Source organism: Squalius cephalus (assembly GCF_949319135.1).
Source record: "Squalius cephalus genome assembly, chromosome: 1".
Taxonomy (NCBI): domain Eukaryota; kingdom Metazoa; phylum Chordata; class Actinopteri; order Cypriniformes; family Leuciscidae; genus Squalius; species Squalius cephalus.
The window spans coordinates 37633138-37660913 of NC_137122.1; the positions used below are offsets into that span (position 1 = coordinate 37633138).

General features: G+C 38.2%; 4 protein-coding genes across 8 annotated transcripts in view; all 4 read left to right on the forward strand.

The window, feature by feature from the left end:
• The window catches only part of ighd (immunoglobulin heavy constant delta), a 790210-nt gene that overhangs the window by 392391 nt on the left and 370043 nt on the right, over positions 1 to 27776 (forward strand). The gene's annotated exons all lie outside the window — the stretch shown is intronic.
• Positions 1 to 27776, forward strand: part of LOC307154331 (uncharacterized protein) — a 780250-nt gene that overhangs the window by 305136 nt on the left and 447338 nt on the right. The gene's annotated exons all lie outside the window — the stretch shown is intronic.
• The window catches only part of LOC307154345 (uncharacterized protein), a 430222-nt gene that overhangs the window by 140295 nt on the left and 262151 nt on the right, over positions 1 to 27776 (forward strand). The gene's annotated exons all lie outside the window — the stretch shown is intronic.
• LOC307154369 (uncharacterized protein) lies at positions 284 to 26656 on the forward strand. 2 transcript variants are annotated; one of them, XM_079864257.1, is made up of 18 exons: positions 284 to 556; positions 16370 to 16464; positions 16579 to 16714; positions 16795 to 16824; positions 17122 to 17178; positions 17357 to 17746; positions 17957 to 18058; positions 19750 to 19982; positions 20109 to 20287; positions 20521 to 20614; positions 22347 to 22703; positions 22803 to 22920; positions 23345 to 23436; positions 23527 to 23641; positions 23828 to 23929; positions 24644 to 24808; positions 25501 to 25659; positions 26401 to 26656. In XM_079864257.1, the coding sequence occupies exons 2-18, from the start codon at positions 16381 to 16383 to the stop codon at positions 26598 to 26600; spliced, it is 2613 nt and encodes an 870-aa protein (XP_079720383.1). In that variant the 5' UTR covers positions 284 to 556; positions 16370 to 16380; the 3' UTR covers positions 26601 to 26656. The 2 variants fall into 2 exon arrangements, with proteins under 2 accessions (XP_079720383.1, XP_079720382.1); XM_079864256.1 differs by lacking the exon at positions 284 to 556 and adding an exon at positions 15842 to 15896.

Below are 27776 nucleotides of genomic sequence, written 5' to 3' on the forward strand. Positions count from 1 at the left end.
AATAAAATCTAGCTATTAATCCTAGCTTTTTTCAGATAACGTTGTAAACATACGAATACTAAACCGTTGTATTTTAACTTTATACATACATTGTTTTTAAAAAGTTTTTAAATGATTGCGGAAAACAAAACTCTTTTTTAATTAAAGCAAAACATAGTTGGCTTGGGAGGGATCTTGATGTAGGAGGGGTCATGTTGTGGGAGGGGTCTAGGGGTGGGAGATCTCTAGGGGTGGGAGGTGTCTAGGGTGGGAGTGGTCTACCTGTGGCTACAGGGCAGATGTCACAGAGATCAGTCTAACTTTTGGGATGTAACCGTGTGGACGTGTTTCATTGAGCTCCTCACGAGGACATTGTAACTTTTGGAATTAAAATCTCTACACATTTGGATATGGATTAGCGTTCTGGATATATCTCTGGTCTTGGATATATCCTTGTTGGATAAATCTTTCGTGCTTTGGATATACAATTTGGATACACATGGGATATACATTTGATGTGGAATATACCTCTGGATATACCTTTTGGCTCTCTTTCAACAAACGGTTTTACAAAAACGTAAGGCTATTTTTTTAGATACTGTGATTTTTAACATGGTGTGGTTTTAATATTATGTGCTTGAGACACTTTTTAAAGATATTTTATGTTAAATGTAGCATTTTACACATAATGTGTGGATGGATACATTTACTTTTCTGTAAATTATTAATTTTAACATCTTAAAATAACGCTAACTCATTTTTAATAACTCTTTTAGAGAAAAATGCAATTTTAACTTATTTCATTAATGTTTTAAAAGTGATGGACAAAAATATACACTTTTAAAGATACTTTATGTAAAATGTAACGTTTTATAAATAATGTGTGAAAGTTAAATGATTATGGATCAACATTTTTAAAAAATTATCTTTTTGTAATGAAAAACTCTCTTAACTTGTTATACTTTTCTGTAAATGACTGAACATTGATTTTCAATGTTTTAACATTTATGTTTTAACATAAAATGTTGTTTTAGATGTTTTAATGCGAACACATTTTTTATATCTTTAAGAAAATACACACTTTTAAAGATATTTTATGTAAAATGTAACATTTTATAAATAATGTGTGAAAGTTAAATGATTACGGATCTACATTTTTAAAAAATTATCTTTTTGTAATGAAAAAAACTCTCTTAACTTGTTATACTCTTCTGTAAATGACTGAGCATTTATATTTTAACATAAAATGTTGTTTTAGATGTTTTAATGCTAACGCATTTTTTATATCTTTAAGAAAATATACACTTTTAAAGATACTTTATGCAAAATGTAACGTTTTATAAATAATGTGTGAAAGTTAAATGATTATGGATCTACATTTTTAAAAAATTCTCTTTTTGTAATGAAAAACTCTCTTAACTTGTTATACTCTTCTGTAAATGACTGAACATTTATGTTTTAACATAAAATGTTGTTTTAGATGTTTTAATGCTAACGCATTTTTTATATCTTTAAGAAAATATACACTTTTAAAGATACTTTATGTAAAATGTAACGTTTTATAAATAATGTGTGAAAGTTAAATGATTATGGATCAACATTTTTAAAAAAATTATCTTTTTGTAATGAAAAACTCTCTTAACTTGTTATACTTTTCTGTAAATGACTGAACATTGATTTTCAATGTTTTAACATTTATGTTTTAACATAAAATGTTGTTTTAGATGTTTTAATGCTAACGCATTTTTTATATCTTTAAGAAAATACACACTTTTAAAGATATTTTATGTAAAATGTAATATTTTATAAATAATGTGTGAAAGTTAAATGATTATGATAACCTTTGTTCTTCTTTCAACAAGTGAAATTGTAAAAACGTAAGTGAGTTTTTAATTGTACGTGTGTGTTTATGCGTTTGATATGTTTTAATATTTGTTTAATGTCTTAATACTAATACATTTTGATAGCTTTAAGATAATGCAATTTAAACTTTTTCATTAATGTTTTAACATTTTACAAACGCTAAAGACGTGTATTTTAACTTTATACAACGTTTTATACCCCTTTAAACACTATGTAATTGTGAATGTACAACTTTTGTTCAAATGTATTAGAAAATAGAACTATTTGCATGATATAATTTTAATACATGTTGTTTTAACGTTTTAATGCGGATCGTGGGAAAATTTTCCCACGGTCACATGACTTGTTCAGAAGTGGGTGGGGTGGGGGTGTTTGTAGGGAAGGGTACCGTGGGAAAATCCCACGGTCACGTGACTTGTCCGGAGGTGGGAGGGATGGGGGTAGAAGGGGGCGGGGCAAGCGTGGGAATTTCCCAATGTCAAAAGGGGGCGGGGCTTAAGGGCAATAAATCACTCAAAGTGACATATAGTGCCCTATATTCTCTCTCTGTCATTGGCTTATGGTAGTAATTGAACAAGGAGGTGTAAATTTTATTTTGCTGTGTATCTATGGTTATAACCAAAAAACACTGAATAGGGAATTGCTTGTTTTTCTTAAGGAGTCTGTCAAAACATGGAGAATCACCTATGCTGTTGATAGAATTATTTTGGGAGGGGATTTTAATTTGGTTCATGATCTTTGGTTAGATCGTTCTCCTCCAAAAGCAAATTGTCATTGTTATGAGGAAGTTATTTCAGATTTGATTTCAGAATTACACTTATCAGATTATTGGAGATGGAGTAATCCTCATAAATCACAATTTACATGGTTCAGTTCTTCTAATAAGGCCCAATGCTCAAGACTTGACTACTGGTTGATATCTAATAATCTAATTAACAACGTATCGAAATGTGACATTTCAGTTTCTCCTTTAACCGATCATTGTGCAGTTTTGCTATCCTTTTCATTCCATAAATCAGGTTGTGAGCGCAGTGTCATTTGGAAGTTTAATAATAGTCTTCTTGAAAATGAGGGTTTTTGTGAAAAGGTTAAAGAAGCTTTAAAAGATGTTAATGCAATGGAAACGTCACCCCTGAGTAAATGGGAATGGTTTAAATTTAATGTTAGAGGATTAGCAATAGAGACTGGTAAGCAAATTAGCAAATTTAAAAGTATGAAACGACTTGAATTGATAAATGAAATGCACAAATTTGGCAACAAAACTGATTTAACTATAGATGAACAGATTCAACTAAATAATCTACAAGCGAAATTTGACAATTTATACTTGGAGAAGGCCAAGGGAGCCTTCATTCGCTCTCGAGCCAGATGGTTAGAAGAAGGGGAAAAAAATTCTTCGTATTTTTTTAATTTGGAGAAACAAAGACAAACTAAAAAGAAGATTCAGAAGTTGTCAATCAATGGCAAAATTATTGAAGATGATGATCAGATTAACGAAGAAATAAGAACTTTTTATTGCAATCTGTATAATTCTAAATTCTCTGGTATCGAGTCTTCACTATTTTTCACAAAGATAAAAGAACTAAGAAAAGAGGAAATAGATCAGGATTTCAAATCATATTTGGACGAGCCCCTTAAAATAGAAGAACTCGACAATGCTATTTTTATAATGTCAAAGGGTAAATCTCCAGGCTTAGATGGACTATCGGTGGAATTTTACCAACATTTTTGGACAGATATAAGACTTTTGCTTTATAATGCTTTTTTAGAATGTATTTCTAGTGGCAACCTTTCACCTTCCATGAAAAGAGGCATCATTACATTAATCCCTAAACCCAATAAAGATCATTTGCTGCTGGACAACTGGAGACCCATAACTCTGTTATGTAATGATTACAAACTATTAGCTCATGTTTATTCGAGAAGGCTGGATAAAGGTTTGGCAAAAATTATCGATGAATGTCAATCTGCCTTTATAAAAGGTAGAAATATTCATAATCATACTAGATTAATACTGGATATTTTAGACTATAGTGACTTTATTAACACAGACAGTTATATTTTGTTTTTGGACTTTTTTAAGGCCTTTGACACTATTGAACATCCCTTCCTTATAGAATCTTTACATTTTCTTGGTTTTGGAGAGGAATTTTGTAGCATTATCAAAATGTTTTACACTGATATTAGTAGCTATGTCTCTTTAAATTCTGGTATGACTCCTAGTTTTATAGTGTCAAGGGGAATAAGACAAGGTTGCCCCATTTCTCCAAAACTTTTCATTTTGACTACTCAGTTATTAACATTACTTATTAATAATTCACATGATTTACAAGGTATTATTATATTTGATAAAGAGTTTAGGTTAAGCCAATTTGCTGATGATACATCCATTTTTTTTAAAAGACAAATCTATGGTTGAAAAAACAATTAATATCATTCAAACTTTCTCCAAAGCATCTGGCTTAACTCTCAATTTAAATAAATGTGATTTACTTCCAGTTCATACAAGTGTGGATTCTACCATTAGTAATATTAAAGTTGTTCAAGAAGTAAAATATTTAGGAATCACAATATCCAAAAACCCAATTAGAAGACAAGATGTAAATATTGGCAATCGAATCATTGACACGGAAAAGACCTTAAGTCATTGGTTAACCAGAGATTTAACAGTATTTGGTAGAGTTCTTCTGTCTAAAGCTGAAGGTATATCCAAATTATCTTATCCTTGTCACTCTCTTTATGTCTCTGTCACGGTTGGTAAATTCACTGTGTCCTTCTTGTCTCGTGTCACTGTTGTTTACATGTGTGTGGGTGTGCGCGAGTGGGCGTTTCCACTCGCGCTCAGTTATCAGCGCTCCAGCTGATTCACATCATCTCATCACCATCACACAGCTGCAACTCATTCGCGATCCATATATATACTCACTCCTTATCTCCTCTCATTGTCAGATCGTTGTTTGATGTCCGTGTCTGAGATCCCGCGTTACGTGTTGGTGTTCCTGTTTCGTGTTCCTGCCTGTTCATTGTTTCACCGCTCACGAAATCACCTGGATCACTTCTTCAACCGGACATTTCATCACTTCTTCTGCACTGACCATCTAGTCCCTGCGTTGCCAGTTGCTGTGTGTGCTGGACTGTTTGTTTGTATGTTTGAAGATTATTTTTGTGCTTCAATTACATTAAAATCTGAGTTTCTTGCATCTTGCTTCCATCATCCTTTACCATGCAGTCTCCTCCAGCAATATTAGTAGCCTAAAGCCAACTCTGTTTTATTCCATTTTTTGTGGAGAAATAAAACCCACTATATTAAGAGATCTCAATTAGTCAGAGATTATAATGAAGGTGGAATTAAGGCCATTGACTTTGAGGCACTAGTAGGTGTTTTTAGGATTAAGTGGATTAAACAGTTTCTTTCTCAACCAAATTCAATCTGGTTCCACATTCCCAGAAGGTTGTTCAATAAGTTAGGTGGCCTGGAATTTCTTTTAAGGTGTGATTTTGAAGTTAATAAAATCCCTCTTAGATTGTCTAATTTCCATAAGCAAATCCTTACACATAATTTTACTCCCCATAGATCCACACTTTGGAATAATAGGGTCATTTTAATAAATAAAAAATCATTATTTAAGAGGAATTGGTTTGAGAAGGGCATTTTATTTGTGACTGATATCCTAGATCGCAGTTGTAATTTCCTTAGTTTTGAGAGTTTCAAAGAGAAATATGACGTGGCTTGTACAACAAGAGAATTTGACAAAATCTGTAAAGCCGTTCCTCTTCCCCTTTTACATTTAATTTGTGGTATTTTAAAATATTACAGTAGCGAGCCTTCTCTTCCGGCCCTACTGATTAATGGTCTAGATTTAGTTGATAAGAAATGTAATAACAAGGTAATTGGTTTGGTGTTAAGATCTAAAATATATACAGATTTTAACAAACCACTGCTGGTTCCTGAATTTCTGTCGCAGTCCACTATGGTAAAGGCTGTCTCAAAATTTACATGGCCTGTTTCTCCCAAAGTTAAAGGAGCTGTATGTAAGAAATGTATTTCAATTAATCATAAAATGGCCCTGATATGTCACTAGACATTAAGAAATCATGTTCATTTCAAATACTTATATCGCTGACAACAGTAGTACGGCCAGTGTAAGGACCTCAAATAATTATTTAATTTGTTTCTTGTCTTTGTTTATTGTAGATATTTTGCACTAATATAATGTAGAGGATAAATATTGAAAGTCTCAGAAATGATGTATACTGTTGGGGGCGCTGTGAGAAGAAAGGAGTAGTGGGTAAAAAGGAAAAGAAGAAGCACAGTTAACACATGTTGTTGTTCATGTTAAAACTTTCAGCCCCATAATCTGTCACAGAAAACAAAAGAGAAAAACAACCGGGGCAAATAAATCTACAGAAAAGAAAAGCTGTCGTTGTTATTGTCCAAGGGGCAACATAAAATTGGTGTTTCTGCTCGGTTTGTGACGGATTTCGGGAGGAAGAGAGCAGCAAGTGCGGAGCGGCCAGCGAGTGATGAAACGAGCCGCGAGCCGCGAGTGCAGTGCGAGCTGAGAACGAGCCGCGAATCACGGAGAGAGTGGGCTTTGAAACGGCGGAAAAACAACTGCAAACGTGAGTTAATCTGTTCATTGAGTGGCCATAATGTTGCCTGTGTGGGAAGCTACGATGGATGAAATAGAGGGTAAATTACTCGAGTTATCTGCTTCGCAACTGAGAGATTTGTGTGAAATGTTAATGCTAAATGTGAGGGAGGATGAGACACACACGCCTCGCGCGCTGAGAAGACGTATTCTGCAGTATTTAGAGGGAGATGATGTTGTTTCACTTGAAGATGAAGGACTATCTATGTTATTAGATACAAAGGGAAAAATTGACAGTTTGATAAATGTTGACGAAGAGAAAAGCGAGAGATCATCCAGTGCAGAAGATGAAGAAACCAACGAGGGGCAGCGAAAAGTTGACCTGGAGCACCACTCTGTGGGCGTTAGTGGAATTGCATCAGAAAAGCCTGTGATAATCACTGCAACAGAATCAGTACGTGCCAGAACAGACCGAAAAATGCCAAATTCATCAGTCTCAGGAGAAAACGTCACACTAGTGCATCCAGTGTACAAAAAAGAACTCAAAATAATTGGACAAATTGGTGAACCTGGCCAGAGAGACAAATTAAACTTTACCAGCCTGGACAGACAGATTCACAGGGCATGCAAAAGGGGTTATGATGAGGGAGAAATTGTCGAGGCAGTCATTCAAGCCATCATCCCAGGTGTCAATTTGAGAAGTTATCTGGAGAGTAGAACAGACTTAACATTGCCTGTCCTTAAACAAATTCTCAGAGCACATTTTATAGAAAAGGATCCAACTGAATTGTATCACTCACTCACACGTGCAGTTCAAGAACCCAAAGAAACGCCTATCCAGTTCTTAGTTCGAGCCATGGATCTCAGACAGAGGGTTTTGTCAGCATCTGAAAATGTAAAGACAGGATTAAGATATAATTATGAACTAATCCAGAATCAGTTTTTGCAGACAGTTATGACTGGCCTTCATGATGACAGCATACGCACAGATCTAAAACCCTACCTGGAAAACCCATGCGTAGAAGATGAAGTGCTTTTGGAGAAAATGAACATGTCATATAGTCTAGAGCTTGAACGAAAATCAAAGTTCTCAACCACTCGACCAAAAATAGCCAAGGTGGCCACAGTTATGGAGGAGGAACAGGCACCTGCTGAACAAGATAAAGGTGTCATTATAAAAAAAGAGAAAGCTCCAAAGCCTAACAACCTGATGGAAAAGCTTGATGCACGAGACAAAGTGATTTGTGAAGCAATCCAGAGCCTTACGTCTCAAGTAGCGAGCCTTGCTCAAACATCACGGCCTCAGACAATCAGAAACAGTAACCAGAGATTCACTCGAAATCAATTTCCACCTGTTCGAGCAAGCACCAGGCGCTGTACCCAATGTGAGCAGTCCAACCCAGAGGGAAGATGTGAACACTGCTACAAGTGTGGCAGCAGTGAGCACTGGGCAGCGGGTTGTCGGAAACGAACTGTAACCAAAGTCACGTCAAGCAAGATTGAGATTACATCAGACATCATTGAAAGCTTACCAAGAGCTTGCTTATCTGAAGCACCATGGTCGAACAAACAGGAGAAAACAGCCAGTCTGGTGGGACGCAGATGCTTGGTGCAATGTTCTCTTGGAGGTGTTAATACATCAGTGCTCTGGGACACGGGGTCACAGGTTTCAATTGTGGGCTCGGAGTGGAAGAAGAGACATCTCCCTGACACAGAGGTGAGACCAGTGAGAGAGCTACTTGAGGAGGGAGAACTCAACCTGACAGCGGCGAATGGGACGAGCATACCATATGAAGGCTGGATGGAAGTGGAGTTTTGTCTGTCTGGAAACACTGAGACTGAAGGAGGGGGCACACACCTGCTGGCACCAATTCTCATTGCATCCAGTGAATTGGAGAAACCCATAATCGGCTTTAATGTGATTGAGGAATTGGTCCAAGCTAACGCAGCCCAGCAGATTCCTTTGAGTTTTCTTGTGAACACACTGAGTTCATCTCTGGAAGTTAGCCCTAGGAAAGCAAAAGCCGTTCTGTCACTGCTGAAGAAACGCAAAAACAGCAGCAGCGGTCATATTGCAAGACTTGGACGAAAATCCATAATTCTTCCAAGGTGCGCGAGAGTGAACGTCAGCTGTGGCAAACTGAATAAGACGGTTACCCTTGGAACACACGTGATGCTGGAGCCCAATTCAGAAGTACCCTGGCCGGCAGGTATAAAGATAAACAAACAGCTTATTCAGATGCCTCAAAATGATAATGACAACATTACAGTGATGGTGGAAAATACCACCGAAGAAGAGGTGACACTTACAGCACGGACTGTCCTGGGGTGGCTGCATACAGTGGATGCCATTCATCAGCTGGAAGTGAAACCACCGCCTCCGTCTGAATCCCAATTTCAGGTATCACAATGTGACAATGACTCAACTCCAGAGACTCCGCTCAGGGTTCAGGAGAGTGAAGGATGGGACCCTCCAGTGGACCTCAGTCACTTACCTGGGGAACAACAGGAGCGTGTGAGACAGCTGTTGAGAGAGAATAGTGGAGTATTTGCTAAGGATGACTGGGATACTGGATGTATTCAGGATCTTACAATGGACATTCGTTTGAAAGACAACATCCCTGTCCAAAAGACGTACAATGCAATACCACGACCCCTGTATCAAGAGGTAAAGACCCACATACAGAACTTGCTGAGTCAGGGGTGGATCCAAAAGTCGACATCCTCCTATTCCTCGCCGGTTGTGTGTGTGAGAAAGAAGGATGGGAGCTTGCGTCTATGTGTGGACTACCGGCTGCTCAACGAGAAGACATACGCTGACAGGCATCCCATCCCACGAATTCAAGAGATCCTAGAAAATCTAGGGGGGAACTCCTGGTTCACTGTGCTGGACCAGGGTAAAGCCTATCATCAGGGCTTCATGAGTAAAGACAGTAGGGCATACACAGCATTTATAACACCCTGGGGACTCTATGAGTGGGTACGGATACCGTTCGGCCTCACGAATGCACCCGCCGCCTTTCAGAGGTACATGGAAGAGTGTCTAGGAGAGTTCAGGGATGACATTTGTGTTCCCTATCTTGATGACGTGTTAGTCTTCAGCAAGGACTTCAACCAGCACCTGGAGGACTTGAAGAAAGTGCTACAGCGACAGGAGCAGTGTGGTATCAAGCTAAGGCCAAGGAAATGTGATTTTTTTAAGCCGGAAGTCTGCTATGTAGGCCGTATCATCTCTGAACATGGGTACAGCATGAACCCCAAAGAAAAAGAGGCTGTGCAAGCACTAAAGTGGGAAACACCTAGCACTGTTCGTGAGGTGAGGAAGCTCATGGGTTTCCTTGGTTACTACAGATCATACATTGCTGACTTTGCCAGAATAGCCAAGCCTTTATATGAACTGTTGACAAAGCCCAGCATGTGCAAGACGAAAGGCTCCGGAAAAAGAGGGAACTCATCCTCGCAAGCACCTCCATCACAGCCAGTAGAGTGGACAGGGCGACATCAGGAAGCACTGGAGAAGCTGATCGCGGAGTTGTCAAACCCACCCATAATGGCATACCCAGACTTTGAAAAGCCATTTGTCCTTCATGTTGATGCGTCAGAAGAAGGGCTAGGAGCCGTACTGTACCAACGACAGGGAGGCAAACTCCGAGTAGTTGGTTATGGGTCTCGGACTCTGACCCCTGCCGAAAGGAACTACAAGCTGCATTCTGGGAAGTTGGAGTTCCTCGGACTCAAATGGGCGATCACAGAGCGTTTCCGGGATTTCCTGTTTCATGCGCCACATTTCACTGTCTACAGTGATAATAACCCGTTGACATATGTCATGAAAACGGCAAAGCTCAATGCAGCGGGGCAACGGTGGGTTTCTGAGCTGGCAGACTACCGTTTCACTTTGAAATATAGACCAGGAACGGCAAATCGAGATGCAGACTTCTTATCACGGAGATCAGTGCCCATTGAAGTCACAGTCAGAGAGTGTACTCAGGAATGTGAGCCAGAAGTGCTGGGATCAATTGGGGAAGTCCTAAAAGCACAACGACGTGAGGAGGTGGACTGGATATCTGCAATTACTTGCAACATAGATGTCTTACCAGAGGAGCTGAAGGGTGGATCAGAGACCTGTCAACGGCTAACACCGCAGGATATCAGGAGTGCCCAGCTGAGTGATCCAGTCATCAGCCGAGTACTTGATCTGAAACAGAAACAAATCAATCTCAAACACAAAGAAAAATTGAGGGAACCGGAAGCCGTGAGACGACTCTTACGAGAATGGCATCACCTGCAGATTAATGAGGAAGGTATCCTGCAAAGAAAAATAATGACCAGAACTCAGTTAGTTATCCCAGAAAACTTGAAAAGTATGATATACAAGTACTTACATGAAGACATGGCCCACCTAGGTGCCGATCGCATGGTGGCAGCAGCTCGTGCACGTTTCTTCTGGCCGAAAATGAGAGAAGAGATGGAGCATTATGTCACGAGAGTGTGTCGATGCCTAAGACAAAAGAAACCAAACCGGATCACCAGAACTCCAATCCAGAGCATTGAGACAACAGCTCCATTTGAGATGATCTCGATTGATTACCTGCACCTGGAGAAAAGCAGAGGGGGCGCAGAGTATATCCTCGTGGTCATTGACCATTTTTCAAAGTTTGCTCAGGCTTACGCCACCAGAAACAAGTCTGGAAAGACAGCAGCCCGGAAAATCTTTGAAGATTTCATCATGCGCTTTGGTTATCCTGGAAAGATCCACCATGACCAGGGGAGGGAGTTCGAGAACAGCCTGTTCCAAAAGCTACAGAGTTACTGTGGGATTAGGCATTCACGTACAACTCCCTACCACCCCCAAGCTAACCCGGCAGAGAGGTTTAATAGGACATTGTTGGGGATGTTGAGGACCCTAGAGGAAACAGAGAAGTTGAATTGGGCAGAACACCTGAACAAAGTTGTCCACGCCTATAATTCTACTGTGCACGAGTCAACTGGATTTTCTCCATTCTTTCTCCTTTTTGGTCGAGAGCCAGTTCTTCCAATTGATCTGGTGCTCCCCACAAAGCAAGTAAAGAACACTCAGTCTCACACCGACTACGCTGAAAAGTGGAAAAGGTCTATGCAAGAAGCATACGAGATTGCGAAAAAGAACATGAAGAAGGCTGCTGCAAGGGGGCAAAGAAATTACAATCGGAAGGCATGGAGTTCTGTCCTGGAGCCAGGGGATCATGTGTTGGTGAGGAACCTGTCAGAAAGAGGTGGCCCAGGAAAACTGCGAGCGTTCTGGGAAAAGCAAACGTATGTGGTGAAAGAAAGGAGAGGAGATGGCCCGGTGTATATAGTCGGACCGTTGGATGTGACTGGAAGGGAAAGAGTGCTGCACCGGAACCTTCTATTGCCTTGTCCTTACCTGGTTGATGAGCAGAGGACACCTGATGTTCGTCTGGAAAGAAAAGGATGTCAGAGGAACAGGTCAAAACAGGGAGCACAACCACGACGAAATACTCACCATGAAAGCACCGACAGTTCCAGCGATGAGGAGGTTGACTTGTGGGTTCCAATGCAGAGAGCAGGAACATATCTGGATCCATGTGCAGCAGAATTTCACCCTGGAAGAGAGGAGAGAAACAGGAAACCTGAAAAGGAAACTGACATTGAAGAAATCGTTGACAAATCTGTAAACATACCTGACTCAGATAAGTCAGATGAAGAAGTGCTGGGAGATCTTCAAGGGGAGCAGGAGCTGGAGGAAAGATTCGTTGGAGAAGCCGAGCATGAAGATAGTGATTTGGCATCGGAACCTATCAGGAGAACTTCTGCCAGAACCAGGCAACCTAGGAATCTGTACACGTATGACACCCTGGGTGAGCCCACGCTTCGACCAGTGAACTGGAGTGTTTGTGGTGGAAATACTGACGTGAGAACCTGCTGTGTACAACCCCAGCTGAGCATTGATCACCTGAATCTGTATCCTTCATTCTAAGTAACACTAGTGAGAGTTGAAAAAGTAATGTTCAAAGTAATAATTTTGTTAAGTGAGTTATAAACAGTTAAGGGTTTTGTAAGTTTACAGTCGTAATAATGCTCTAAAGCAGAGTTATAGTTTGGTCAGCTAAAGGTATATTTGATAGGCTGGATGAAACACTAAGAGATTAATGCATTACGTAAGTGACATTTGAAATGTGTTAATACATTGTGGAGGTGTAGGTGGTTGTGTCCACTTGTCATTGCAGGATGTTCTGGGGGGCCCACCAGCGAGCCTAAAGACAAGACACCTCTCAACATGCAACAAATCTAAAAGTTTAGATCATTGTTATTATGTCACAGTTGTATGGAAGTAAACTATATTGTTAAGCTGTGAGAAAGCATGTACATTACACTGTAATTGGAACTTACATTTTCAGTATATACCCAGAGATAGTAAATTAAAAATGTTTTGTAACATTTTATTTTTTTTAGTGGGGGAGGGTGTAAGGACCTCAAATAATTATTTAATTTGTTTCTTGTCTTTGTTTATTGTAGATATTTTGCACTAATATAATGTAGAGGATAAATATTGAAAGTCTCAGAAATGATGTATACTGTTGGGGGCGCTGTGAGAAGAAAGGAGTAGTGGGTAAAAAGGAAAAGAAGAAGCACAGTTAACACATGTTGTTGTTCATGTTAAAACTTTCAGCCCCATAATCTGTCACAGAAAACAAAAGAGAAAAACAACCGGGGCAAATAAATCTACAGAAAAGAAAAGCTGTCGTTGTTATTGTCCAAGGGGGCAACACCAGGATATTGTCATTTAAAAAGTGAACTTGCAGCCCTCAACTGATGTTGATGTTGTCATCTTGTGTTTTGGCCTGAAGCCCCACCCTCCACCTATCTACCAATCACGAAGTCAGAAGTGTTTCGGCATCCGGGTTGCCAGCTCTGCTGCTCTTACCACAGCTGCAGCTCCTTGTAGCAGCCTACGTTCCTGCTGGATCCTGCAGCATATCTGGCAACCTCGAGTCAGGGGGGAGGGGGAGCGGATACACTGCTCTACAGTAATTTGAAAGTGATTGCAGTACCAGTTTTGGCCACAATCTTACATACAGCTCCTTTAAAGAAACTCATTTCAAAATAATACGTAATATTTATCCAGTTGCTGAATTTCTTAAAAAGCGATTTAAATTCGAGGTGGACGCTTGTGTCTTTTGTGGAAAATTCGAGGAAACAGTGGAACATTTATTTGTCTTTTGTCCGGTTACCAAAGAGTTTTGGAAAGATATTAAGGATTGGTTGTCTCTAAAAATAGATGGTGTTCCTTTGCTTGATACTGTTGAAATTCTGTATTTTGTTGAAAATTTGGATCTGTCTGTATCGGACCTAATTAATGTGATCATTCTTCTGTGTAAATATCATATTCACTGCAGTAAATGGAAAAATTCTAAGCCGTCATTTAATTGTTTCATCAATGATTTCAAACTTTTTTTTTCATCTCTCCAAAAAATTCAAATGTACAAGTCAGCCAAAAAAATACTTTGTGACATAACAGAATTTTTACTTTTTTGAGTGTTGTACTGCTCCTTTGTTTCTATAGGTTGTTGTACAGGATATTTTATAGCTCCCTTTTGTTTGTTTTTTGTTTTTTTGTTTGTTTTTTGTATATGTGGCTGTTTTCGGTTCCTTTTTCTGAATATGCCCCTTATTGTTAATCGTTTGTATTGTTTTTTTTTTTTTTTTTTGTTCCTCTGCTAGAGTATGTATCTTGTTGTTGTTTGGTTCAATAAAAAAAAAAAAAAAATGAACATATAGCAAAAAGGGCACTGAGCCCATGTTGGGAAAGTGAGAAAATAAAGAAGGAATATGGTAGTTGGAAAGTGCAAGAATGGGCAAAAGAGAGTAAAATCCAAGATAAAGTACAAATTAAAAAAGTTTTTATATACAGTTAATCCAAAATGGATATTTTCAGAAGTGTGAGTTGATTATAGTATTTATGATAAAATAAGAGGTAGTGGAGGAAAAGGAAACTGGGATAAAATTACAGAAGATAGATTAAAAATATATGAGTCGTTTTTGCATATATTCACAGATGGATCAAAGGACATAAAAGGGGGGAAAACGGGTTTTGCATTTGTAATACCACAAATAGGATTAGTATTTAGGGAAAGAACTCCAGATCATTTATCCGTTTATACAGTGGAGATGCTAGCCATATCATTTAGTCTTCAATGGATGGAACAAAATAGAATTAAAAAAGGAATTATATGTACGGATTCATTATCGGTATTAGTGTCAGTTAAATTAATGTCCACCAAAAGTCGAATAGATATATTATATGAAATTTATGAGACCATATTTAGATTAAGGAAATTGGGAACAGAAGTTAAATTTTTATGGGTACCAGCACATAGAGGAGTAGAAGGAAATGAAATGGCAGATTATTATGCAAAAAAGGCAATAAGAGAGGAAACAATAATAAATATTGCATATAGTGTTGCTGAAATGAAATCTATTATTAAAGCACATATAATGGAAGAGTGGCAAAGCATGTGGGAAAAAGAAGAGAAAGGAAGACATTTATTTCAAATACAAGGGAAAGTAGGAAAATGGAAAAATGTAAGAATGAATAGTAAAGAGCAAAGAATAATATCACGAATAAGAATGGGTCATACTAAGCTAAATAGTACTATCAACCCGTTCTCATTCCCGGGGCGTAATATACTTACGCTTTTGACACGTCCGTCAGCGTACAATTTCAACGCACATGGCACCCATGAGCGTCAAAAGAGACGCACAGAGCTTTCCACTAACTCCAATGTAAACCCATCCGCGGTACTATTGAACGCCCAGGGCACGGCGAACTGAGTGTTGATAACACCCCAGAAGTGTCCTCACTGTCAATTCAAATGTTTTTTTTTTTTAGATTTTAATATATACATATATTCATTGTTTTGAAAATTTCACCATTAATTATCAATTAATCTCGATAAAATATTTGGCAGACGGAGCCAGTGGATTCACCCTTCACCCAATCAATTCAAATGTTTTTTTTTGTTGTTTTTTTGTTTTTTCAGATTTTAAACACACACACACACACACACACACACACACACACACACACACACACACATATATATATATATATATATATATATATATATATATATATATATATATATATAATTTTATTTTGATATATTTCAACACAAAAATGTGATTGATAATTCTACAATATGAAAATGTTATGGTCTTTTTCTTTTTTTTACTTTACAACAGCGTCATGAATATTGATTGGTTTAAAGATTATTTTATTGTTAATATTTATATTCAGCCAACTATTAGCCACAAACGTTACCATTTCACCATTAATAATAAATTAATCTCGATAAAATCTTTGGCAAAAGAGAACTACCCATAATCCGTTGCCATGGAGACACTGACGGGGTCGGAGTTTGATGGGAGTTTTTTCTAGTTCGTGAGCATTTTGTGACGCAGGTAACGTTAAGTCAAACTTTGGCTATTATTTAAGTTCTGAAGGTGATATTATACAGTTGTTTTAGAAAGACAACGTGTCTGGTTTGATTTGCTAAAATCTCGCAAATGTTTTTCAAGAAGTAAAACATTTAAATGTAAATCGTTGACTCGTTCTCATAAGCCAATTTAAACTAGCTAACGGGCTTGCTAGCTAAAATTGCTAAATTGCGTTATTAAAGTGGTAATGTAATTACAATATAATTTAATAGTGTGTAAAATTAAAATTCAGGTATTTATGTAAAAAACAACTACAACGTTGCTAATTATGACAATATAACCTCACTTTATAACTTTGCATGTATTTTCATATTTGTTTTAGGCTACTTTACATTTTCACCCGAATACAAACTATGAAGATGCATTTGATTGTAGGTTTTTATTAAGTAAGCTATCTGTTTATTTTGTGTTCTGTCAATATTATCTCTCCTGTTTAGTTTGTTGAAAAATGAGTGGTTTTAATTTCGATGCTGAAGATTTGGAGTTAGAGGATAAGCTTCAGGATGTTAACAGATTTCTGCAGGTTTTGGAGGTAAGTTAAGTGTTGCATTATGGCAAAACGTACGAAGAAAATTATTTTACACCTAAATTATATATTCATTATTTGGAGTGTTGCTTTTTTTGTGTGTCTTGTTGAATTACACAGAGTGAGGCTCAGAAGGAACTCGAGGCACAGAGGGAACAAACCCCAACCCCTGTTCGATGGAAGAAGCGTGACAGGCATGGGTTTGTTATTCCTAAAAGGCCTTCATCCAGTAAGAAATCCAGTGGAATGCCATCTGGTTAGTAGTCCTACTTATATTTCTCCTTTCTGTTTACTTAACAATTTCAATTACTAAATTGGTCTCAATGTCATTTTCAGCACCAACTACCAAGCAAGATCAACGCACAGGTAAAGCCAAAACACATTTTGTGATTATGGAAAACTAAAAAAGATGGATATTTACATGGTTTTAATCTCCATAACCTTATTAAAGTCTGTGAAAAGGAGTTTAAAAGTTCCAGATTGTCTTTCTTCTCTCCTTATGTCATGTTGAAGGGGTTGGAGTCTCAGCAGCAATACCATCAGTTAATAAAACAGACCAAATGTTATTGTCAGAATTGTACTGAAAACTGATAGTCTCTCTGATAAAGCCTGCCTCTTTGCCACCTGTATTTCCTTAAAAAAAAAAAAAAATTGTTAACACAGAACAGCCCAGATGTGCGGCACCTACTGATGTTGTTTCCAGTGTCAACCTAACAAAAGGTACATAAGTAAAGCATAGTGTATTGTAATTGCCTGGATAGATTATACTTTTATTATTAGTTTAGATGGTATTTCTTGACCGTTTTGGTTTAGGTAGAATTGTATGAGCTGTTGTCAATTTGAAACAATAGAGTTGGTTTATTGGCGAAGTTTATTTATTTCATTCTTTTTCTGTTAGGATCTGAAACTGAGGTGCTTCGTCAGGAGCTCCTTGAGCTGCTTGAGGATGTAGTAGACGATGAAGTATTGGAGGACACAGCAGTGATTTGTGAGGCGTCATCCGAGTCAGCTGCTACTGAGTGGGAGATCAGAAACAAAGTGTCCTCACAAAAGTGGAAAGAGGCCAGACCATTTCTTCTTAAAAATATGCTGGCTACCCAAGATCCACATCCACATTGTGGGTGCCAGTGTGGCAAACAAGCTGTAGTGAGGTGTCTGGACTGCCTGCCTTTCCCGTTCCTTTGTGAGGACTGTGATACTGCTGTCCATTCACGCTTTGTCCTGCACAACAGAGAGTCACTAACTGGAGGATTTCGGCAGCCTTTGTCAGAGTTGCGCCAGCAAATGGGTAAGACCATTTCCAAGTATTATGCCTTACTTTGGATGAAACGTGCTATTCTTCTAACTGGATTCACATTAAGAAACCAAATGTTGATGTTTTTCAAATTCTCTATGCAATGCATCTTTTTAGTTGAAGAAATAGTTAATTTTGCATAACAAGTTAGTGTGTGTGCTTTTTTTGGTATCTAAACAATACACATTTTCATTTTTTTGATAGCACGGCTGTTACCTATACAGAGACCAGATCGTGTGTGTGGCTGTTCAACAGGCAACATTCATGCGTCACCTGGCAGAAATGTGTCTGTCATTACCATAAATGGTAAGTGGACATTTTACACATGGTAGTTTCGCCTCTTGAGAAGTTGCAGTTTCTATTATTTAGTCAGTGTAACTTACCCTGTACACTTACAGATAAACTGAGGCATATTGTTGACATTTTTCTATCTGCTCCACTCGCTTGCCAGTCTTGTGCCGAGTTGTGCCCGCTGAGAATTTCATGCACATCACGGTTCCTCACGGGTATATTCTAAGTACTGTATAAAAACGATATAATATTCTTTGCCCAGTTCATCAATGTTGATAAATTATTCAACTAGGGGTGCACCGAAATTTCGGTCGCCGAAATTTTCGGCCGAAAATGCCATTATCGGTTTCGGGCCAAAATAAAAAAAACTGCCGAAAACGTAAACCGAAAGTGAATGCCACCCGCCCCTCCCATCCGTGCGCAAGCGCTTAGGTTTCACTCACTGTCGAGCTGTTATCACGCGTCTGCCTATCAAAGATTAAGCATGTCAGAGGGCTGTCACTTATTGCAAGCGATCGGGCCAACCAACACGTTTCGAAAACGAAAATAGGGAACGGCCTTCTCTCGGAGCGCGTCCAGCTCGTCACGATACGCCCGCAGCGAACGCACGTCACACAGCAACTGCAGGTTCTGACACACACACACACACACTCACAAAATAGCCTATTTATGTATAATATAGTGCATAATAAATGTAGCCTTCAGTAATGTTTTTCATTGATGTTATGGCAGTCCACATTGCTGACTTGTGTGCGTCTCTCAAGCGCTCTCTTTACGTTCGTCCTAATGCCTGTTTAGTTGTCCGTGGATTTGCCTATGTTGAAAACGGATCAACGCCAAATATAGGCAATTTACTAACGATTCAATGAACACTTGTCTCAAAAATCGAACAGGATTTTTTTCACAAAAGTGACAGCCCTATACGTGAGGACACCAAAGTTGCAATATATAACATTTGTTCTGGAAAAATCTCCAAAATTGTGGATTTTTTTTTTTGCTCAACTTTTAAAAAACTATTTAATTTAATTTAATGGAACATAAAACTTGAAGGATAATATTATTTGGTATTATTATTTATATTTATTGTTAAAATATTTTATGTTTTGTTATGTAACTGTTAATAAAAGTTTGATTATTATATTGTGATTTTTCATTTAAGATCCATTAATTTCAAGCAATTTAATATAAAATGTATAAGTTTTTTAAAAGAAGCCATTTTCGGCTTCAGTTTCGGTTTTCGGCCAGGCCAAGTGCATCCTAAATTTTCGGTTTCGGTTTCGGCCCAGAATTTTCATTTCGGTGCATCACTAGATTCAACCATCCCGTGAGGTGCGGAAACCTCTGCACAACACCGACACAGCTGGTGCTCCGTCTCTCTTTTACTTCTGTCACACACACTACACCCACACATACGCACTGATCTCCCTTCCTTCTTATTGTTCATGACTACTCATCATGCAAGGGGTTTTGCCCAATTTCACTGTGGGTGTATGTGTGTTATTATCAAAACGGTATTTTTTTGTAATGCACGAGTATGACAAGGTGGCAGTACCTACATTTACAGTGCATTATTATGTGTGTTTTCCGCAACATCTTCTTGCAATCTTTTCCTATAACCATTTAAAGATGGAATTTAAAAAAAACAACGGCCTGTTTTCCTTAACAATATTACTTCATTTATTCATTTAATTTAATGCTCCCTACAGGCCGCTACAACCTTGTATTGCCAGTTGTGAGTTGCACCAGCTGTTGCCTAACATGGTCCCCCACCATTGAGGACATCCAGCGTGATGGATACTGGCCTGGCACCATGAATTTCTGCACCCTGTATACCACTGATGTCTTTCAGTCTTTCTATGACCTTAAGATGGCTGCACCAGGTGTATCACTTAAGGCGTACGTCAAAATGCTTGATGAAAGAACAGAGCGCTTCGGAAGAGTGAGTTTTCAATTTTGCCAAGCTTAATGAAGATGCATGCAATGTTTATTAGTTAGTGTTTATGGTGAGTTACACAAATATTATTTTCCTTAGAGTTTTTTCCTATGTTTGTCCTAAATCTAAAAGGCGGGCAAAATATCAGCTGATACCTTCAGCAAAAGCTTTTCTGAGTGGGTTGCTGTGACATACGAGGTGGAGAAGATATTCCACGAGAAATCATTTGACTGCCCTGCCTGCACTCCAGAGATGCTTGCAGTGTCAGTTGACGGAAACCGCAAGCTTTATCGCTTCAAATCAAATGCAAGGTATTTCAAATTTAGGGTTTTAGACCAAAAAAGTATTCCTAACTATTGGTTCCTACACTTCGAATGTTTAGTAGCCAAATCAGGTTAAGGAGCCAAAACGTAGAATTTTCCATATGAAATGATATTTTTTACATTATGCATTAGATATGGGTTAAATTAACTTGTAGCCCATGTCAACAGTGTATGGAAAATGGACATTATTTGTTTGAACAGCTCTCACTGTATTGTTTCAGCACTTCAGAGCCAGGCAACTTTGACGGTGTCTTTATTCAGAAAGATGAGGAGGTTGCTGAGTTTGTTGACAACATCCACAGACAAACAAATCATGCAAGTTTCAATATTTGTTTTTGTCTCATTGCTGTCTTGACATTATTTACTTTGAGTAAAATAACATAATCATAGAGACTTATTTTAAATGAAAGAGTCTTTAACCTAAGAAAGTGTAACCTGTGCAGGAAATTAATTATATTTTTTTAGATTTGCTTGGTTTAGGCTTCTCCAGGGTTTAATGTCTTATTAAGATTACTTTAAGGTAGGAAAGGCATATCTAGAAAATTTTATGAAGCTCAGATTTAATTTCTCTATCTATTTTAAAAGGACAGTAAAGGCTTTTTATATCCATACATTTGGAGGTTCCATACGTGTTAAACTAGTTTATCCTACAGTAGTTCTGCAAACAAACACATCCAGTTCAGTAACTTTTTTTTTTTTTTTTTTTTTTTACAATAACACAACACAGTGGTACCGGTATCTCATAACAGCACGTACAGCCATATAAGCTATATCATCTTACAATCTTTGGATATATATGTTCATACATAAGCATATAAAATGCAAAAACAAAATAATTATAATAAAAAAATACAAAAGGGCATATCAAAGTAAATGCATAACAGGGACATTTTATAGACCAGTAATCAAAAAGATATATCAGTCGCTAAGCATCTTCCAGAAAGTTCCACAGAGAAGACCAAGTGCGCCAGAAAACATCAGATCTTTGATGCAGATCGTGAGTTAGTTTTTCCAGAAGTAAAAGAGTAGCAACCTGACTCATCCACATATTAACTGAGGGTATTTGAGGAGTTGACCATAGTAATAATATACATTTTTTTGCTAAATATATACAGAAGTTCAACACACTTTCTTTGTCACAGTCCAGGCATAGACCAGCTTTACAGTTCAGAAGGTAAACATTTGCAAAGGTCTTTCCAATAATCTTTTGAACAACCATGTGGATCTCTTTCCAGTAACCTTTGATTTTATCACAATCCCAAAACACATGCACCACTGTGCCAATGTTCGACCTACATTTGAAACATAATTGAAAAGAATTGAGGAACATTTTATGAAGTTGAACTGGAGTTAGGTCCTGTGAATGAATTTATAATTTTGTTCCTGGGCCGAAATTGAGACACCTTTGGAGAAAACACATGTACAAACAGATAACCACTCCTCATCACTAAAATTTGATCCTAAGTCATTTTCCCATATCATTCTCAAAGAATCAAAACTTGAAGGACCAACATTAGACAGCAAAGAATATAACTCAGAGATCTTCTTCTTAAGAGTAATTGAAGAGAGAAGCTGTTTTTCCACGTCAGTAAGATCAAAACGTATATTACCTTCTTTTGAGTGTGACTCCAAAAAGTGCTGTAATTGAAGAAATTTATAAAAATCTTTACTGGGCAGGTTAAATTCCTGCTTTAATGGCTGGAATGACCTCATTTGACCATTATCAAATAGATGACCAAACTCTGACAGTCCACTCACCCTCCAGGTCAGAAGACCAATATTCTGTACGCTTGGGGAAAGATCAGGATTGAGTGCAATAGGAGACTTAAAAGATAACTTATTAGGAATAGCTAAATATTTCTTGACACCCTTCCACACCGAAAGAGTATTTGACACAGTGAAAATATTATTCAGAGACTCAATTTTTTGTATATTATGAACAAATGGCAGAGAGCCAGTCCAGTAACTTTGAGAACCAGTTGACAGTCACAATTCTTAGAGGGTTTTAAAAATTCATTTAGTTCAGTTATAATCTTTGAATTTATAGATCTCAGGAAAAGGGTCGTGTGGATCTTCAAGTTGGAGAGCAGCTAAGGAGTCTTCCAGGAAAAACACCAGCAAATTGGATGAGGAAGGGCTTGAAATTGCTGTCTGTCGCCATGGAGTCCTCCTTGGAGCACTGAACATGTTTCGAGGGGAGATCTTTGCCTACCCTCTTTTCCTCCAAAGGATGTTGGCAGAAAAAGCCCCAGGAAACATCACATTCCTTTGCTCCGATGTGGCATGCAAATATTTCCCATATTTGTCCAAGGTGGCTCAGCAATGCCCTGAGATGAGGAAGCTCCTGTCCATGCGTCCTTTCCTGTCTGTAATGCACGCAAAGGCTCACACTGGGAAATGCGAGGTACATTGCAACTTTAATGACTAAGTTAGTAGTCATTTGAGTCATTGAGTAATTTAGAAATAACATTATTTTATGATTATTGTACGCACTTCTTATTAGATTAAATGGGGAGGAGCATTTCAGGAAGGTGCAGGCTCAACAATTGGAGAAGAGGTTGAGCAAGTGAACAGTTTCTTGTCCAGGGCAGCAATCACGACCAAGTACATGTCCAAAGCAGGTGTGTGTGTGTGTGTGTGTGTGTGTGTCTGTGTCTGTCTGTGTGGGTGGGTGTGTCTGTGTGTTTGTTTGTGTGTGTGTCTGTCTGTGTGTTTGTGTCTGTTTGTGTGTGGGTGGGTGTGTCTGTGTGTTTGTTTGTGTGTGTGTGTGTGTGTGTGTGTGTGTGTGTGTGTGTGTGTGTGTGTCTGTGTCTGTGTGTGTGTGTGTGTGTGTGTGTGTGTGTCTGTGTCTGTGTGTGCCCGTGTCTCTGTGTGTTTGTGTGTGTGTGTGTGTGTGTGCCTGCCTGTGTGTCTGTGTGTGCCTGCCTGTGTGTGTGTGTGTGTGTGTGTGTGTGTGTGTGTCTCTGTGTGTCTCTGTGTCTCTGTGTGTCTCTGTGTGTCTGTGTCTAGGAGGTGATTATTAATTTGCACTGACATTGAATTCAGGAAGAACAAATATGCTGACCCTTCTGGCTTCCGGGTGGAATAAAAAGAAAGTCAAGAATATGGGCCGCACTTTAAGCCAGAGATACACCAAGGTACATTTTTTCTACAGTGATGTTGATATCATAATGAAAATAAACACAAATAATGTACATGCATACATGAAAGGACATTTGTTATTGTAGACTGTAAGGATGCTCAAAGAACAAGTGGACATCCTGAATGCTACCAAAGATGAGCTTGGTGTAGATGATGACACACTGCAGCTATGGGTGTCTGATGTGCAGCAATGGGCTGAGGGTAAGATGGCTTATTGATCATTGTTGATCAATCAACAATGATCTTGTCATTGAAATTCCTGGGATTACACAACAGAGTGAACGTGAACCATTGGTTAACCCTAATTATGCTTAAAGAAAAATGATTGCTGAATGTAATAGAATGATTGTGGTTATGTGTATACTCAATAATATGACTCTGATTTAGAAACTGATCCAGGTGATGGCAGCCTTGGGGCATTGCAGGCACGAATTGAAGAGCTCGCAGTCATCATCAAAGTGCGGACCCAAAACCTTTACAAACAAACTGGTAGGTCACAGTTGAAGACATTTGACATTGCCTAGTTAAAAAATGCACATGGTAACCTATACAGGAGTTCAGAAAACCCAACAAAATCTTATCCAGGGTGGTTAAAGGAATAAAATGCACATTTTCCAAAACACTGCTAAAAGTGTCACAATCGGGATTTGATTTTAAAGGGGTGGTAAAACACCTTTTTTCAAAGGCTTGATTGTGTTTGTGGGGTTCACTGTAAGATGTTCATGCTTCGTTTTTAAAAATTCACATTATTTTTCACATATTTACCCATTATTCTACACTGCTCTGTCCCTCCTTGTAAAAACGGCCGGATGATTCCTGGTTCTATGAAGCCCCGCCCTCAAAAATATGCAATGGGCTCAGATTGGTTAGCTCTTTTTCAAAGCAACATAAAATGGCCTCGCCCCCTTTATGTACTGTGCTCCCAGAGGAGGGGTTTATGTAAATATTGGACATAGTGATGTCAGCATGCCCACAGGAATGTCGTGTAGTCCCTATCAGCCGTTTCTGTAGTTCTTAGAAATTGATTTCTTTAAAAGCAAATATCTCCCTTTGCTTTAAACTTTGAACGTTGTAACTTTGCAGATGTTTATGCTCAAACAGCAACATTACACACTAACTAAAGTTAGAAAAGTGAAATCGTGTTTTACCACCCCTTTAAATACATACATACTCAGAATTTTATTTTTTATTTTTTTGTTGCAGATAGCAACAAGAGGCGTCACAAGATCAGAAAAGTCATTCTTAATGAGAAAAAACGCTTGGCAGTGACCATTTGCGAGTATAACAACTTGGCTGAACCAGCTAAGCAAATTGTGTCCACTGATGCCAGTGTTCTGACTGAATGGCCTTGGAACAACATAAATGAAAGTAAGTTCCCCATTAAAGGGATCATTTTATTTCAAAGGGAACTTTGGTATGTTTTAGCTTACCTCAAGAGCATCCAAGATGTAGGTGTCTTTTTTTCTGCAGTAGTTTCAATTTTAATATTTTTAGGTCAAACCGTTCTTGTCTGTCAGTCATTTCATGCAGGTCTATGGTCACTTTCTCAAAGAGCATGCACAAAGTCCAAATTAAAACAATGCCCCATCGTCCAAATTAAACAATTCCCCATCATAAGTACACATTAATGGCCTAAGACACGAAACGAGCGGTTTGTGTGAGAAAACGAACAGTATTTATATAGTTTTTACCTTTTGTACACAACCACGTCCAAGTGATCTGAGGACGTGCGTGCTTCCAAGTGTGAGGTAAACAAAAAATTTGACTTCTCTGTGCATGCTCTTTGAGGTGATGACCACAGACCTGCATTATATGACTGTCAGACAAGAACGGTTTGACCTAAAAATATCAAAATTGAAACTACTGTGGAAACAAAGACACCTACATCTTGGATGCCCTTGAGGTAAGCTAAAACATACCAAAATTTAATTTCAAAGTGAACTATCCCTTTAATAAAATCTATATCTGAGCACTTGCATAATTTTATTTGTATTAATCCAAAGAACAAAACTTCTAACTCTAACTCTAATGTCTTCTGTTTTGATGTTGATGAATTGAAGCTGCTGCTGCTGACCTTCACACCAAAAGAACCGTGTTTGAGAAGGTAATGGCTGTGCGACGCCTGAAGGAGGAGGAAACGATTATCTCTAAAGAAATGCAGCAACACTGGACAGCAATGAAGGCAAAATCTATGATGCTGGCAACTCTCTCCTCAAACTGTAAGCACTATTTTTGTCTATGTATGTCTCCTGAAATATCAGATCTGGACTATACTAATTTGTATCTGTGCAAAATTTGTCACTAGAGTTTTTCTTTTCCACATTCTTCTACTGAAAGGGAAATGACTGCTTACTATCCTGAAATCTGAAATTTAAACATAAACCAGGCAAACTAGATTAGATACGTAATAAACACAACAGGCTGTCACTGTCTAGCAAATGTCACCGCTCAAAGTACTCAACCTCCAGTATTGAGCGGAAAGAACAGAGAGCAATAGCTTGCAACAAGAAGTGTTGACTGTTGACAGTTTTTTATTTACTTATAAAAACTGCCTCCTGAAGCTTGTATCTAAATTTCATTTCACAACCCTGTTGTAATATGACTATTGAAACCTACTTTGTAAATACTTATTAAAGTGTCATTATTGACTTTAAAGGTCCCGTATTATGCCCCTTTTCACAAGATGTAAAATAAGTCTCTGATGTCCCCAGAGTGTGTATGTGAAGTTTTACCTCAAAATACCCAACAGATAATTTTTTACAGCATGTTTAAATTGTCATTTTTTGGGGCTCAGAAAAACGAGTGAGTGGATTTTTATCACTATTGGCTGGCTGGTTGTGTACACACACACTGCCAACACACATTTATATCCAAACAGCATGCAAAAGTGAATTTTGCATAATAGGGGACCTTTGAGAATAGTGTGTTTATGATAATATGAAAATCTTTTGTTTTTACAGCCTCGTTTGCTGACCAGCCCGAGGATGTACAAAGAGGACTACAATGTCTGGTTCTTGAGAAACAATCTAAACTAAAAGCAGAAATGGTAAAAGTAAAAAGTTTTTATATGAGAATCCTCAGCCATCAACCATTTCTGGAAATGGACTCGTCGGAGGAGGAGATGTCAGAAGATGATGAGAGCACTTCTGATGAAGACTAAATGCACTATGTTTATGTTTGATGTTATTGAACAATAAACACTTTCTCTGGATGTTATCTCTGGCTTTTATCTAACTGTGGGAAACATTTTCTATGTAATTGTTTCTGTTACCATGTTTTTGAAAGGACACATTTGAAAACAATGTTTGGGTTCAAAATTTTTAAATGAGGGTTACTGCTACTATTTTCAATTAGTAAAAAATAATGGGGAAGTTACTGTACCCACAATGATATCTGACCATGTTTTTAGTTATTTTCACAGCACACTATCTATTGGAAATTAGTTACTAAATAGGTAAGGATAGTTCAAATATTTTACAATCAAAATAATAACTGAAATTAACATAATAAAGCAGGCGTACTGTCTACAGTCTATGACTGCCACATGGTTTATTTTGGGATGTCAGTGATTTGTGATTGTCAGTGATCCGGGGGCACATCCTCGTAGTGTTTTTGCGCAGCGCGTCTGTGTTCACGTCACCACGCATCACACACATGACCGGCGTCGGCCAATAGTGAGCCTACGTGGTGACGTGAACACAGACGCGCTGCGCAAAAACACTACGAGGCCCAGAGAGAAGGAAATGAATAGTGGAATAAAGTCGTTATTTTTGTTTGTTTTTGCACACAAAAAGTATTCTCGTCGCTTGATATACTTAAGATTGAGCCACTGGAGTCACTTGGACTATATTAACGATCTCTTTAATAACTTTTCTGGGCCAGCAAGTTTCGGCCACCTAGAAGCCTATGGAGCAGTGATCCAGCACTCAGATTTAATCAAAAATATCTTAATTTGTGTTCCGAAAATGAACGAAAGTCTCACGCGGTTGGAACAACATGAGGGTGAGTAATTACTGACAGAGTTTTCATTTTTGGGTGAACTAACCCTTTAATGATATTAAAAATATTCACAACTGTGATGATTATATAATTATCTGGTAGGCCTACCTTTTGTTAAATCAGGATTATGAAAACTTACCGACAGCTGGGCAGAATTTAAAATTTTACTGAAATTGCGGTTCTTTTTGACTGAAGCAGCCCAGTTGCTGTTCTTGACCTTTTCTTGTTTTTTTCTCAGATTGATTTGGAGACAGCACAGGCAGGCAACGCAGGTCTTTCTGTTAAGCCTGTTAAGAGTCTGGCATGAAGGGCATGGTTTTTTTTTGGGATTTGTCAT